The 16,096-nt window shown below is 44.2% G+C and overlaps 1 protein-coding gene across 3 annotated transcripts in view; it reads left to right on the forward strand.

Moving 5' to 3' along the window:
- NEDD4L (NEDD4 like E3 ubiquitin protein ligase) overlaps positions 1-16,096 on the forward strand; it is a 379,907-nt gene that overhangs the window by 119,459 nt on the left and 244,352 nt on the right. For all 3 annotated transcript variants that reach the window (XM_004379262.3, XM_004379263.2, XM_023733989.1), the window contains exon 2: positions 4,417-4,490. In XM_004379262.3, coding sequence (XP_004379319.1) covers positions 4,417-4,490 — 74 coding nt within the window. The remainder of the gene's footprint in view (positions 1-4,416; positions 4,491-16,096) is intronic.

Raw genomic sequence — 16,096 nt, forward strand, 5'->3', positions numbered from 1 at the left:
CAACCCAGATAGTGCCTTATTTTTGGGAAATCAGCTGCCATTGTGAAGAGTGGTGATAAAAGATAAAACAAATTACTTTCTTAAGACAAAGTCGTTGTTAGGTGCTGTCGAGTCAGTTCTGACTCATAGTGACCCTATGTACAACAGAATGAAACACTGCCAGGCGCTGCACTGTCTTCACAATCGTTGTTATGCTTGAGCCCATTGTTGCAGCCACCGTATCTGTCCATCTCGTTGAGGGTGTTGCTCTTTTTCGCTGACCCTCTACTTTACAAAGCATGATGTCCTTTTCCAGGGACTGATCCTTCTGGATAACATGTCCAAAGTATGTGAGACGAAGTCTCACCGTCCTTGCTTCTAAGAAGCATTCTGGGTGTACTTCTTCCAAGACAGATTTGTTTGCAACACCACAACTCAAAGATACCAGTTCTTCAATCTTCCTTATTCATTGCACAGCTTTCGCATGCATATGAGACGATTGAAAACGCCATGGATTGGGTCAGGCGCACCTTAGTCCTCAAAGTGACACCTTTGCTTTTTAACACTTTCAAGAGCTCTTTTGCAGCAGACTTGCCTAGTGCAATACGTCTTTCGATTTCTTGATTGCTACTTCCATGGGTGTTGATTGTGGATCCAAGTAAAATGAAATCCTTGACACCTTCAGTATTTTCTCCATTTATCATGATGTGGCTTATTGGTCCAGTTGTGAGGATTTTTGTTTTCTTTATGTTGAGGGTGCAATCCATACTGAAGGCTGTAGTCTTTGATCTTCATCAGTAAGTGCTTCAAGTCCTCTTTACTTTCAGCAAGCATGGTTGTTAAATGAGTCTTCCTCCAATCCTGCCCCATTCTTCTTCATGTAGTCTAGCTTCTTGGATTATTTGCTCAGCATACAGACTGAATAAATATGGTGAAAGGATACAACCCTGATGCAAACCTTTCCTGACTTTAAACCACGCGGTATCCCTGTTTTCTGTTTGAACGAATGCCTCTTGAGCTATGTACAGGTTCTTTGTGAGCACAATTAAGTGTTCTGGAATTCCCATTCTTTGCAGTGTTATCCGTAATTTGTTATGATCCACAAAGTCATTAGAAGAAGTAAATTCTAGTATCTTGAGTTTTGAGTTTGAACTTGAAATTTATTCTACCTTAGAAATAATTTTTGTTCCATCATGTTGTTTTTAATAGTTTTGTGGATGGACATGGGTATCCGATAACCACTTATACACAGTTTATATGAACTTGTTGATGTGGAATGCTGTCAAGTTGATTCCGACTCATAATGATCCTATGTGACAGAGTAGGACTGCTCTTTAGGGTTTTCTTGACTGTAATTTTGGAAGCAGATCACCAAGTCTTTCTCCTGCAGAGTGTCTGGGTGGGTTCAAACTGCCAACCTTTCACTTGGCAGCTAAGCACTTAACTATTGCTCCACTAGAGCTAGTGAATTCCAAACAACTGTCTTAACAAAGGGAGCCTTCAGAATACCATCTGTTTATAAGTTGACACTTCCTATATGCCGCTGTCATTTGTGACTTGGGTACCTTATCTTGTTGTTTATCTTGATAAAGAGTTAGAAAATTAAGTGGAAAAGAAAAACATATGTAAAGTGCATCACATCGTACTTGTCATTCAGTAAGAGTGCAAAAGATGAGATGGATAATGATGGGAAGAGATACTGAAAATTCTGAGAATACCTGAGGTCAGACCCACTCTTTCTGCTTTTGTGTGCTCTATGTTGTACTGTCAATCTCAGGATACTGTTTTCATCGTCTAAGCAACCTTAGTTAAATATTTAATTTTACTGGAGTCATAACCGGGGACCAAAATGTCATGCACAGATTTTATGAAAGCAATAAAATGGTTCAGAAAGTACAGTGCTCGGCTTGGGACCATTGAATCTGATAAATCAGTCACACCCGGTCATGTGTTTCCTCAGGGAGTGACGGTGGCGGCTTATCTTTCTTTAGACTTTTTATTTTGAGGAAACAAAGATAAGACATTTCTACCGATGTCGAAAGCCTGTGTGCAAGAATTATTTTTATAGAGCAGCATGCTCCTTCCTGCTCCCCTGCCCCTTGAACTTCAGGGAGAAGTGAAATTTCCTTTAATGGCTGCTTATAAATAAACAGTAAGTGCTCAATAAATGCCCTCTCCACTCTTCACCTCCGAGCTGTTGCCTGCATGTTACATAACACAATCCTTGTCACATCTTCCAGACATGCAGCACTATGCCTTTATGAATTGCCTGAAAAAGAACCTAGAATTTTATTCATTTTTGAACAAAATGAAATTTGTTCATTTTTGTTCAGGTAGTCATTTTAGAAATACATGTAAGTTTCAAGAGACCAAGGGGGCAGACTAGATAAAAGGGTCTTGTTGTTGTTATTAGCTGCTGTCAGTCAGCCCACAACTCATGGCTATCCTACGCACAACAGAACAAGGTGTTGCTCAGTCCTGCACCATCTGCAGGGCTGCAGATCAGACTGTTGTGATCCATAGGGTTTTCATTGGCTGATTTCCAGAAGTAGACCCACCAGGCCTTTCTTCCTAGTCCGTCTTAGTCTAGAAGTTCCACTGAAACTGTTAAGCACCATAGCAACACACTAGTCTCCGCTGACAGATGGGGAGTGGCTGTGCATGAGATGCACTAGCCGGGAATGGAACCCTTGAGTTATCCCTGACTTTCTGCTGTTGCTTTGAGTCTCTTAATCCTTTCACAAAGGTTGTCAGACATCTCAGTCCTTCCAAACTTGAATACACGCTGTGTTTGAAAAGAGACCACAAGCACAAATAAGTTGAGAACCACGTCTTTAACATATTTATATCCCCCACTGTGTTTGCCTTGTGTCAGCGATAGATGGTTGGATGAGTGGTTGAATGGATGGAAGAACATTGGAGTGTAAATTATCTCAAGCATAGGTTCAGGTTGCATGGATGCATGTTTGATCTGTGTGGCTAATTGACAAAGGACCAGCATCCTGTTCTCGTCAATTTTGCCCTGCCACTCTCTCCTTTGACGTACATAACCATTTAGGTTTTCTTTCCCTCACCTTGGTCTTGACTAACCGTATTGGGCAGATGAATTTTATATTATTTCCCTCTTGCCCCTCAATTCTTATATTCCCAAGGGCTCCATCCCTAGTCATAGTTTCTTTTCACTTTTCTTGAATAACTGTTCCCAGATCTTTAGCTGAAATTGCCAGTTACCAGCTCTGTACTGATAACGCATAAGTCTCTAACCCCAGACCAAAAAAAAATAAAAAAATAAAAAAACAACAAACCCATAGTTGCTGTCGTGTTGATTCTGACTCATAGTGATCCTATAGGACAGAGTAGAACTGCCTTGTAGGGTTTCCAAGGAGCTGCTGGTGGATTCAAATTGCTGACCTTTTGGTTAGCAGCTGAGCTTATAACCACTGTGCCACCAGGGCTCCCAGGCATCTCTAATTAAATAGGTTGTTGAATAGGTTCTTTGATGTCAACTTGAATTGACTTGACGGCAGCAGGTTTGGTTTTATTTTCTATGTCAACTTAATCCTCTATTTCGATTTATGTTAACACTCAGTGACCCAAGCTGGAAATTCCAGTTCCAGACTTCTGCCTGCCTCCTCCCCCTAAGCCATCTCATCTCTCCGGATGTCCTCCCAGTATGCCTTCAGCCTTAAATGCTTCTCCAATCCATGCCCTTTGGCATGCTGCTGTCACAGAATGCTGTATTGTTGGTCTGCTTGTCACCCTCAGTAAACCGTGACCATGTTCATGTCCATATTTCAAGGCCTAGTCCAATGTCCAGTGCATAGGAGCTGCTTAGGAAATATGGGGATAAAGAAAAAACTGGATGAACGAATGAATGTTGAGCTCTGAGATTGTTTGGGATGACTTTCATTTAGGATGATGCTTTTTGTTTCTTTTTACTGGAATTGAATTATTTTTTGCTTGCTAACACTGACCTTTTGAAAAGCACTGTAATTTTGAGGAAATATTTTATCACTTTGAATTCTTTTTTATCCTATGCTTCACACACATGTATATAAATGTCAGAGGAAAAATTATTAAATTTTTGGTACCTTGTTGCACTTGCCCGTTTGTCTAGGTGGCTTCGTATATGCAGCTGTGTTCTTGGTACAGCGGGGAAACATTTTCTTTCAGCAGCAGAAATCATTAATTGATCTTAATGACCTAATTTGAATTAAACTTGTGCTTAATTAGTCTGGCTGCTCTGTAGTTCTAGAGTCATCGAATTGTGCACTGGGGATGTTGTTTGAAGTTCAGTGTAAGGAAGAATTCCCTATCCTTGAATTCATTTGTACTAGACTGAGTAGAAATCGTTGCCTTTAAATATTGGGTAGGAAAGATCAGATTTTTTTTACTGAAGGATCAGTTTTTTTATTTTTTATTTTTTTCTTCCAACAGGGAGAGTCACGTATTCTCAGAGTAAAAGTTGTTTCTGGAATTGATCTCGCCAAGAAGGACATCTTTGGAGCCAGGTATGTATGCTTTGTTTATGGTGAGCTTCTGAAGAGCTTGGGAAGCACTTTTCAAATGTAGGCGAATGTCAGAATCCCCTGAGGGGGCTTACAAGAAAGATGGCTGGGCCCACCTCCAGGGGTTCTGGTTTAGAAGACGGTGCTGATGCAGCTGGTCCAGCCACATTTTGAGCAGGAGGTCTACACCTCATATCACAATACTAGTTAGCAGGCTTGGACAGATCTCATGGGCAGATTTCATAGGGGAATTAGATTCTGATGTTTTTTATTTTTCTCAGTAGAAAAATACAACTTGGGAGTATGGCTGTGCTTATTTCAATATATCAGTTAAAAAAAAAAAACCCAAAAGCTAAAAAAAAAAAAAGAAACCCTAACTTAGGAAAACATAGAAGTGTCATTCTATTACTAGCATGTGTTATCTGAATTAAGAGGTTTACTACTTGACCCTCCAAAAAACAAAAACCAAACCCATTGCAGTCTAGTTGATTCCGACTCATGGCGACCCTATAGGACAGAGTAGAACTGCCCCGTAGGGTTTCCAGAGGGCGACTGGTGGATTCAAATTGCCGACCTTCTGATTAGCAGCCGAGCTCTTAATCACTGTGCCACCAGCGCTCCACTGCTTGACCAGGAACCAAAATTATCCCGTAAAACCATCTTTAAACTAAGCAACACTTAACTAAATTCTTAAAGCATGTTTGCTATGACTATTGCGCTCTTTTAAAGAATTATCTATGTGAGATCAAATTGTCTACAGTAACTCCAAAGCATAGATGAGAAGTTTAGGGGGTAGTGAGTCTACGTCAATGGTGGTGAAACAATATGGGGAGAGAGAGAATGGTGACATAATGTGCAGAATGTAACCAATGTCATCGAACTGTTCGTGTAGAAATTGATGAATGGGTGTATGTTCTGCTGACTGTATTTTCATCAAAATTAAAAAACAGGTTTACTGCTTTGGATGAATTTGGTGATTCCTGTGGCTTTTACTGAAGCACTAGCAGCAGAGCAGTCTGGTCTGTGTGTTTACCTTTTTTAGTTTGAGTATTGTACCCATAAAAACAAAACAAAAAAACCCATTGCTATGGAGTCGATTCCGACTCACAGCAACCCTACAGGACAGAGTAGAACTGCCCCATAGGGTTTCCAAAGAGCAGCTGGTGGATTCAAACTGCTGACCTTTTGGTTAGCAGCCGAGCTCTTAACCACTGCACCACCAAGGCTCCTGAGTATTGTATATCTCTCTTTAAATCAGTTCTTGGTCCCTGTTGGCTGCCTGTGAAGTATTGCATTAAGTTATTGGACTGGTAGTAGGGTGAGGTTAGAGCCACTTGGAACTAGGATTTGAACCAGATTTTGGAGAACAAAGGCCTTGTGAACTTTAGATATAGAAGACGCATTAGAGATTTTCTAGTCCAGCCTTCTGGATCTACAGGTGACAGCACTTACATCCAGAAAGGTTCGACTTCTTGCCCAGGTCTCATGTGCCAGTAGTGTTAGACAGTGACAAGAACAGGCCTCCTGTCTCCTCCTTTTCTTTTCACTTGGTGGCTAGAGCTCTGGGTGTCCCGTGGGTTTCACAGTGAGGGTAAGGGCATTGGTTACTGCTGAGGACAGTTACTTACTGCTGGATTCATCCCATTGGATCACTGGTCATCATCTCCGTCCCCCATACTGTTGCCCTCAGTGATTTCTAGTTTCAGTGCCTCAGCCTGACCTTGGAGACCCTTAGTAACATGGCCTCATTCTACCTGCTAACCTTGTCTCCCTGCAGCCCCAGCAGAAACCCTATGTTGCTGCTGGATTGGCAGTCCTCTTTATTTTCCATCCTGCCACGTGTTGTGCACATTTTTATTTGTGTTTATTAAAGAAATTGGTAAATTACTAAAATTTTGTAGAGAAATTACCAAAAAATAAAATCAATGTCAATTTAAATGGCAGTGAAATAGTTTTCAAAATTCCGTACTTATGTGTGCCCCAAATGACCGACTAAGGGTGCGTTGTTTGGTGCTCCTGTGTCAGTACACGGGATGCTCACGCACAGGCGCTGACATCAGCCCGTCCTGCTGGTGAGGGCCAAGGAGGAAGCAGTCCCACACGGCGGTTCCTTCTCCTTTGACTGAAGTCACACTGAGTGGTTTACCATGTGTCTGTGCCAACACAAAGGTTCGGCAGGACTAGAGACGCAGGCTGAGAAATCAAAGCTTCCCCCCTTTTGTTTCAGAGCAGTACCTTCAGTTGACTCATTAGTTGATTCCAGGAGTCTGAATTCCGCCCACCCACCTGAAATACTGTTTCCTGAAATTCACCCTCTTCAGCTGCTAACTGAAGGGTTGGCGGTTCAAACCCACCAGCTGCCTGTTCCGTGGGAGAAAGATGTGGCATTCTGTTCCCGTAAAGATTACAGCTTTGGAAACCCTATGGAGCAGTTCTACTCTGTCCTGTAGGGTCTCTGTGAGTCAGAACTGACTTAATGACAATGGGTTGTTGTTTTTTTTTTTTAATACCTGTCCACACACCACACCTATGAAAAGCCCATCTTATCTCCTGCCTTTTCCATGAAACGTTTCAAAGAAATATTAGCTCACATGTCTCTTTTCTCTTTTAATCCCTCTTAGCTCTCATACCAAGAAGCCCTTGTGTGACTCCTTGTATGGAGCCCTAGGTGGTGCAGTGGTTAAGTGCTCAGCCACTAATTGAAAGGTCAGTGTTTCAGATCCACCCAGTGGCTTCGCAGGAGAAAAGACCAGGTGATGAACTCCCGTAAAGATGACAGCCAAGAAAACTCTCTGGGGCAGTTCTACTCTGTTGTACAGGGTCTCTGTGAATGGGAATTGACTCACCAGCATATGATAACAACAGTGCTCCAGTACCAAACCCAAAAAAACAGTTACATCCGAGTTAACTCCAACTCACGGCAAACCCACGAGTGTCAGTGTAGAACTGTATTCCATAGGGTTTTCTACTCTAAACCTTTTTACTGAGTTACATACAAGTTAAGTGTGTAAATGGTAGCTGTCTGTAGATTTTTACTGTGTGTACACCTGTGCAACTACCACCAGATCAAGGTAAAAAACGTTGCCTGTTCTCCAGAAGTCTCCCTCGAACCTCTTCCCAGTGAGTACTCTCAAAGGTAGCTACTGTTCTGATTGCCATCATCTTGGGTTAGTCTGGTTCTCAACCTTTTCCATGGATTTTTTCCAGTTGCTGTCAAATCAACTCCAACTCATGATGACCATGTGTATATTAGAGTATAACTGTGCTTCATAGGGTTTCCAATGACTGATTTTTTGGAAGTAGGTTGCCAGGCCTTTCTTCCCAGATATGTCTGGGGGGACTTGAACCTCCAACCTTTCGGTCAGCAGCTAAGCGTGTTAACTGTACCACTCAGGGACTCTTAGCTCTCATAGTGGGCACAATGTCATTTTAGCATTTGCATATGCATTGCCTAGTAGTTTTCTAATATTTCACTTGTTTCTGTTACTAGATTAGAAATTCGTTGGTGAGATGGAGGTATCTTACATTCTAGTGGCTTCCTGAGCACCAAGAAGAGGACTGGGCAGATTTGTTTTTGATTTAAACATTTGCATGTTGACTAGCAGATTGTGCTCTTTCATCAAAAAAGCCAATTACGCTCATAGTTCTTTTCAGTGAATTTTATAGTTTTGAAAGAAGTCATTAGATTTAGAAAATTTTCAGGTTTTTTTAAGCTTGATTGGGTTTTTGTTTTATTTTATCTGAAACCCTTCATAAAAAAATGAGATTGATTCAGATTGTATTTCTCAGCACTGTAAGAAGATCTGAGGTTCAGATTGGCAGAGGAATTAGGCTCCAAATCTTAGGAGAACCAAGCAAATCTGAGCCTTGACTTTTTGCTATTTATATGAAAATGGGCAGGGTCATTTTTTAGGGGTGCAGGGTAAAAAGGAATTATAGGTAATCCTTCAAGATAAGTTCCTGTTAATTAGGCGGATAAATAACATTGTGGCCTAATGGGCCAAGTGTCAGAAAATGAGTAAGAAACTCCAAATCCTAGTTTTGTCCTCATTTTCTTAGATTAATAAATACACACACCCTCCCTCCCCTCTCCCCTACTCCAGATTTCAGCTTTCTCTGAAGTGCTATAGTTCTTTAACGACCCGTTTGCCAATGGGTGGGGGAAGATAGCAGGATTAGAGGATGGTGCAGGCTAATGCTGTGCTGGCACCTCTCTAGCGTGGCCTCATTGATGGCCTGTTGACTTTGCCTACTGACCTGCATTGCTCCTCCAGGTTATCCTTGGCAAAAACCACCTATGACATCGTAGGAGCCCTGCTGGCATAGTGGTTAAGAACTCGGCTGCTAACCAAAGGTCAGCAGTTCAAATCCACCAGCTGCTCCTTGAAAACCCTATGGGGCAGTTCTACTCTGTCCTATAGGGTCGCTATGAGTCTGAATCAACTCGGCGGCAGTGGGTTATGACATAGTAGCGGCGTGAAATGAGCATGGCAGTGTCCCCGTAACTGGCATACTACAGTCAGAGAAGAGTCCCACAGGGCGGTCCAGTGCCAGGCAGCTCCCCAGGTATCAGAGGCGGCAGTCAGAGGTGTAGGTTTTGCAGTGCGTTCCCCACTGTCCATTGGGGAGAGACCTTCTCTCTGTGCCCTTCAGAGCCCCAACCAGCAAGTGCCCCCTCACCCCAAGCCTTTTCATGGAGTCTTCTTTCCGCCGCTTTTTTCCTTGACAGAAAAAAGGCTGCATGGGAATTTGAACCCCTGCTGTAGAAAATATCACGGATGGATAAGGAAGGACAGTTTTTATGAGAGGCATCGTCAGAAACTTGAAAGTGTTAGCGATTATATAGACATAAAAAGAAAAAAGTTGCTGTCGAGTCGATTCTGACTCATAGTGACCCAATGTGTGCAGAGTTGAACTGTTCAATAAAGTTTTCGATAGCTGTGACCTTTTGGAAGCAGACTGCCAGGCTTTTCTTCTGAGGTGCCTCTGGGTGGATTTGAGCCGTCCACCTTTTGGTCAGTAGTGGAGTGCTTAATCAATTGCGCCACACAGGGACTTCACATAGACATAAAATACCACACTAAACCCAATGCCGTCTTGTCAGTTTCAACTCATAGTGACCCCATGTGATAGAGCAGAACTGCTCCGTAGGGTTTTCTTGGCTGTGATCTTTACAGAAGCAGAGGCCTTTCTTCTACGGTGCCTGTGGGTGGGTTCGAACTGCCAACCTTTAGTAGCTGAGCACAAACCGATTGTGCCACCGAAGGATCTCCATATAGACATGTTGTTGTCAAGCTGATTATATGGTCTCTGGGACTCCCTCTCCCTTGTCTCCAGGGGGGAGGTTGCCTCGGTCACTTGGTCTGAGTATGGGGGGGAGGCAGGGTAATGGTGGGTGTGGTGGTTGGAGGTGGGTGATGATGGGGGCCAGGTAAAGCACTCTATTTCCCTATGGTGGGCTCTGCCCCTCGGAGGCTGCCTGAGGCTCTGGCTCGGAGGACTGGATTTTGTGGGGCCCTGGGTACAGGCCTACCTCTCAGTTTGAGTATGCGGATTTGCCCTTGAGAGACCTGGCCCTGAAATGCCCTTTTCCTTGTTGGCTCTCCCTGTCCCAACCCAGCGCTTAGGATACAAGATCGTTTCCCAGCTTCCTTTGAGCCAGTTCTACCTTTATTAAAAGAACCTTTGTTCAAAGAAGACTGGATCATTGAGCTATTGCGACGCTTGAACATTTGAGCAGTTGGTGTATGTGGAAAATAGCAGTGGTGGAGAAAGAGGTTGTCTTTTGGATCATACCTTGAGGTTGAAGAAGGGCACACATATAATTTATCATCTAAACTGGGACACTTTTGTCTGGAACAAATGCTATATTGAATGGGAGGTCTGGGCATAGGATGTAAATTGAGACCGTGGTCACCCTAGGTGGAGGGCATCTAGTCTTTATTATCCGTACCATGACAAAAATACTATGTGATTTTTTTTTTTTTTTAAGCTGTTAAAAAAAAGCTGAGCAAAAGAAAACTCTTATCAAAAATCAGGCCATGTTGCAAAATGCCAATAAAACATCAAATGGGAATGGAAATCCTGTTAAAAACACAGCATACATAGGGTCTATTAAAAAAAAAAAAGTTGCTGTTGAATTGACTCTGAGTCGTGGCAACCCCATGTGTGTCAGAAAACTGTGCTCCATAAGGGTTCTCAATGGCTGATTTTTCAGAGGTAGATCGCCAGGCCTTTCTTCTGAGGCACCTGTGGGTGGACTGTAACTTCAACCTTTCAGTTAACAGCAGAGCCTGTTAATTGTTTGCACCACCCAGGGATTCCACACATAGGTTACTCACTTCTGTTGTGGGAAAGGGTATGTTGTTTTCATGACATAAAGTGTGGGCACAGTGTGTGTGTGGGTTATCTTAGTTATCTAGCGCTACTACAACAGAAATGCCACAGACAGGTGGCTTTAACGAACAGAAGTTTATTTTCTTACGGTTTAGAGGCTGAAAGTCTGAATTCAGGGTGCCAGCTCTAGGGAAGCTTTTCTCTCTCTGTCAGCTCTGGAGGAAGGTCCTTGTCTCTTTGAGTTTCTGCTCCTGGGCGACCTTCATGTGGCTTGGCATCTTTCTTCCTCCGTCTCTGCTTGTGTAACCAGCTTCTTTTCTCTCTTGTAAGAGATTAACTCAAGACACCCCGTACACTAATCCTGACTCATCAATGTAACAGAAAACTCATTCCCAAATGGGATTATAACCAGGTTAGGATTTACAACACATATTTTTGGGGGATACAGTTCAGTCCATAACAGGGATTGAAGAGGCACCCTTAGCCTGGGCAGCCCTCCTATACCTGTTGCTTTGTCCTCATCTGCACAGCCCCTGCGTAGGCCTTTTCTTCTGAAGCAATGCACCAGCACCTCCACATCCCCTGCTCTCCACCCTGTGGCAGGGTGTTTCTGCTAAGACACAGAACTAGACAAATATCTCCCCTGCTTGAAAACATTTGATCTGCAGTTGCCTGTGGAATGAGATCCCGGCCTCCTTAACACAATTTCCAGTCCCTTTGTAAGGTGTTACACTGAGTCCTCCATGATCCGGTCCTGTCTCTCCAGCCGCACCTGGCCATTCCCTATTCCTCACAGCAGCTGTGCTTCTCCTGTGCGCCAGCAAGCAGCCTGTGTGCTTCTGTGCCTTTGCTCCAGGGCCCCTCTCCCGAGATGCTTCCCTGCCCCATCCTCACCCAAATCTGGGCGACTCCTGCTCATTCTTTAAGTCCTCATCTCCTTCGGGAGGCCTTTCTAACTCAGAACCTCTGCCTGATCCACCAGCAGATCGTTTTCCTTCTTTGGTGGGCCTGCAAGCCTGGTGGGTCCGTGACTCCTGGGGAGTAAGAAGGAAGGGAAGCGGGCTATGTTATTGTTAGGTGCTGCCAAATTGACGACCCCATGTACAACAGAATGAAACACTGCCCGATCCTGTGCCATCCTCACAATCATTGCTGTGTTTGAGCTCATTGTTGCAGCCACTGTGTCAGTCCATCTCATTGAGGGTTTTCCTCTTTTTTGCTGGCCCTCTACTTTACCAAGCATGAGGTCCTTCTCCAGGGATTGATCCCTCCTGGTAATATGTCCAAAGAATGTGAGACAGAGTCTCACCCTCCTTGCTTCTAAGGAGCATTCTGACTGTACTTCTTCCGAGACAGATTTATTCGTTTTTTTGGCAGTCCATGGTATATTCAGTATTCTTAGCCAACACCGTAATTCAAATGCATCAGTTCTTCTTTGGTCTTCCTTATTCATTTTCCAGCTTTCGCATGCATATGAGGCCATTGATAACACTGTGGCTTGGGTCAGGCTCATCTTAGTCTTCAAGGTGTCATCTTTGCTTTTTAACACTTTGAAGAGGGGTTTTGCAGTGGATTTGCCCAATGCAATGTCGTTTGATTTCTTGACTTCTGCTTCCATGGGCATTGATTGTGGATCCAAGTAAAATGAAATCCGTGACAACTTAAATATTTTCTCCATTTATCATGATGTTGCTTATTGGAAGGAGGAATTAGTTGTTTATTATAATTGTTTCTTTCTCCCAAATTGGGTTTTTAGCTTTTGACAGCTAAGATTATATTTTATTTATTTTTTATTCTCCAGGGCCTGGTTCAGTAGCTAGCGCATAGTAGGCACCGAAGAAATATTTAGCTTAGGCAGATGGAGAGCACCTTACGTTTTGCAAACAGTATGTGTTTGTGAACTGTAAGCTCCTTGCAAATGCAGGTTTCTCTCTGGAGGCCTGTTTGAGCAGCCTTCAATCAGCTAGATCTTGATATGCCCTCTCCCTTCCTCTTTCCCACTGTCCCTCGCTTCTTTCCTGCCCCTGCACTGAAAACTCAACATTGTCTGGACATGCCATGAAGGTGCTGCATCTTGCCTTTGCTTATTTTTCCTTTGTCTAGAATCTGCTCACATCCTTCTGGCAGCTGCTCCCCTCTCAGGGCCCAGTTCTGGTGGCAGCACCTCTGCCTAGAACCCAGGACAACAGTACAAAGCCCCTCCTGTCCCTGGGCTGTAGTGGCCCCCCGATAAGCTTCCTTGACCCCTTGTCTTAGAGCAGTAGGCTCAGAGGCTACCACCCTGCCTTATTCCTGTTTGTTGGCCCAGAGGTCTTGGCACTTGACTGTTGCTTGACCAATGGAATTGAACTTGCTGCGTTGAATGTAATTATGGTAGCAGTGGCACAGGCCTGCCAGCCTGGGGGAAGGGGCACCTTTTCTAAATCACATGGAGGTGCTGTTAGCTCCCACCCTGCCCCACCCTTCCCAGGCTTCCAGAAAACCCAAACCAAACCTGTGCTGCTGAGTCAATTCTGACTCAGAGTGACACAGTATGACAGAGTAGAACTGCCCCATGAGGGTTTCCAAGGAGCAGTTGGTGGATTCCAACTGCTGACCTTTTGGTTAGCATCCAGGCTCTTAACCACTACACCACCAGGGCTCCAAGGTTGCCAGAGAAGATGCCTTTTTCTAGTGCTCACAAAGGCTGTGTGTCGACCAGCCTGGGGCTTGCCTAGGACACCGATAAGGAGTGAATGTGGAGAGAGGAGGTTAAGAGCAGTAAGCTCAAAGGCTTAGTGTCAGAGAAAAGTATCTCACGGGTGCAGTGGAATGACAGGCAGGGAAAGACCTTCGCTTGATCTTGATGTTTGTGCAGAATCACTACTTTAAACCCCACAGAAGGAACACAAACTCCTAGTTTCCAGAAGCTTTCACTTGGGGGTGGGGTACATGAGGTTGTTAACAGAAGGTCAGGACCCTGCACAAACCCTCCTTAGTGTTAGGGGTCAGGATAGAGGGCAAGGGCAGGAGGCATGGGTCAGGGAGCACACAGGTGCTGCAGGTCAGCTCGACCATTATTCTACACAGGAGAAGTGGCAGCATTGGATTAGGAGCCAAGGCAGACTCAGGAATCAGAGGCCAAGGCAGGATCAGGAACCTCACAGACAATTATAGATGGGGATTGCAAGACCACTCTTAGCCATGATGCCCTTTAGATACCTTCTAATGGACCAGGGGCAAGTCCTGGTGTTTGGCCACAATGAAGTGACAGGGGTAGATGAGGCATGCTTGCTTAAAATGTGGTATAAGGAAGGAGGGTAGCTCCAATAGCTCATGTTTATTGAGCACTTACTATGTGCTGGAAACCCTGGTGGTGTAGTGGTTAAGAGCTATGGCTGCTAACTGTAAGGTCAGCAGTTCGAATCCACCAGGTGTTCCCTTGGAAACCATAGGGGGGCAGTTCTACTCTGTTCTATAGGGTCATTATGAGTAGGAATCAACTCGATGGCAATGGGTTTGGGGTTTTTTTTTTTGGTTTTTACTATGTGCCAGATGGGGTTTGAACTATTTACATGTGAATTTGTTGGATCCTCCCCATAGCCCTATACAGCTGGTATGATTGTTCTCTCCATTTTAGAGTTAATGAAGCTGAAGCAAGAAAAGTTACATATGTTATACAGCTTACACCATTATTTGGCCTGTGGAGCATTAAAAAACAAAACAAAACAAACGAAAACAGAAAAATTAAAATCCTGAGCTAATATTTGGGAGATCTCATATGAAAAAATCCAGATTCCCAGGTTTCTGGAAAATCTGGGATATCTTGACATGCTGAGCCTGCCTCTGTGGAAAGCTGCACTGACTGGGGTATCTAGTGGACTTGCCCTGTAGATGGGAGCTACCCTCTGGTTACCATGGACCCCATGCCTACTGTTTATTGCATGCAGCTGGCTTCCCTTATTGGCTTGGCTGTGGGGCCCCTTGAGAGGGAGACCTGCATCTGGTTTTGCCTCCACGTTAGCGTTTGGAGCTATATTCTCCTCCCCTTCCTCGTAGTACACTCACCAGCTCGGGCAGATGGAGAGCACCGTACATTGTGCAAACACTGTAGGCTCTTTGCAAAGGCAAGCTTCTCTCTGGAGGCCTTGTTGAGCAGCCTTCGCTATCTAGGGCACTGCTGAGAATCACAACATCGACACTAATGGCCTCTGGGCCCACACGTCTCCGTCTTAAAGTCCCTGCACCAAATAACATACATAGTTAGTCATATGCGAGTCCCAGAGAACCCAGCTCTTAGGCTATTTATTCTGATCCCCCCCCCCCCCGCCCAAAAAAAAAAACTCTGAAATGACATTAAATGATATTAATCCTCTCCCCCCAAATATAAATTATTAAAAAAAGCCTCTTCTAATTCCATAACAACCACACAACTGTTTACATTTTTGTACTTCCTGTTCTTTGGATAAAGGAGCCTTGGTGGAAAGAGTGGTTAAAGCACTTGGCTGCTAACAGAAAGGTCAGCAGTTCGAACCAACCAGCTGCTCCTCAGGAGAAAGATATGGCAGTCTGCTTCCATAAAGATTCACAGCCTTGGAAACCCTATGGGGCAGTTGTGCTCTGTCCTGTAGGGTCTTTATGAGTCGGAATGGACTCAACAGCAAAGGGTTTGATTTTTTTGGTCTTTGGATATCTGAATATATGCAACATCTTTTTAAACTGTGTCAGTCACTGCTTGCACATCATTCAGCCCACAGGTTTCCTAGACCATTAGAAATGGCAGATGAGTAACTGCATATGGCAAGCATGTCTCCATTCTCTTGGACCCCAAGGCTTGCTGTATGATAGTGCCATGTTGTTGTTAGGTGCGGTAAAGCCAGTTCCAACTCATAGTGACTCTATGTACAACAGAATGAAATACTTCTTGGTCCTGTGCCATTCTCACAATCGTTGCTACGTTTGAGTCCATTGTTGCAGCCACTGTGTCCATCCATCTCGTTGAGGATCTTCCCCTTTTTCACTGACCCTCCACTTGACCAAGCATGATGTCCTTCTCCAGGGACTGGTCCCTCCTGATAACATGTCCATAGATCTTGCCCCAAATTTCCTCACTTTGGCAGGAGACTTGGGGTTTTTCCTCTGAAGATGGTCCCTGGATGGGGACGCTAGTTACCATAGAGAACAGGAGTGTTAAATTGTATAGCGGGAGTAGAGGCTAAGTAGACTCATGTGTACTGGATGCTGAACCTCCCAGCCCTCTGAGAGTATGAGCCGCTGATTCTCTAAAACATACA

The sequence above is a fragment of the Trichechus manatus genome, unplaced genomic scaffold (assembly GCF_000243295.1).
Source record: "Trichechus manatus latirostris isolate Lorelei unplaced genomic scaffold, TriManLat1.0 scaffold00063, whole genome shotgun sequence".
Lineage (NCBI taxonomy): Eukaryota > Metazoa > Chordata > Mammalia > Sirenia > Trichechidae > Trichechus > Trichechus manatus.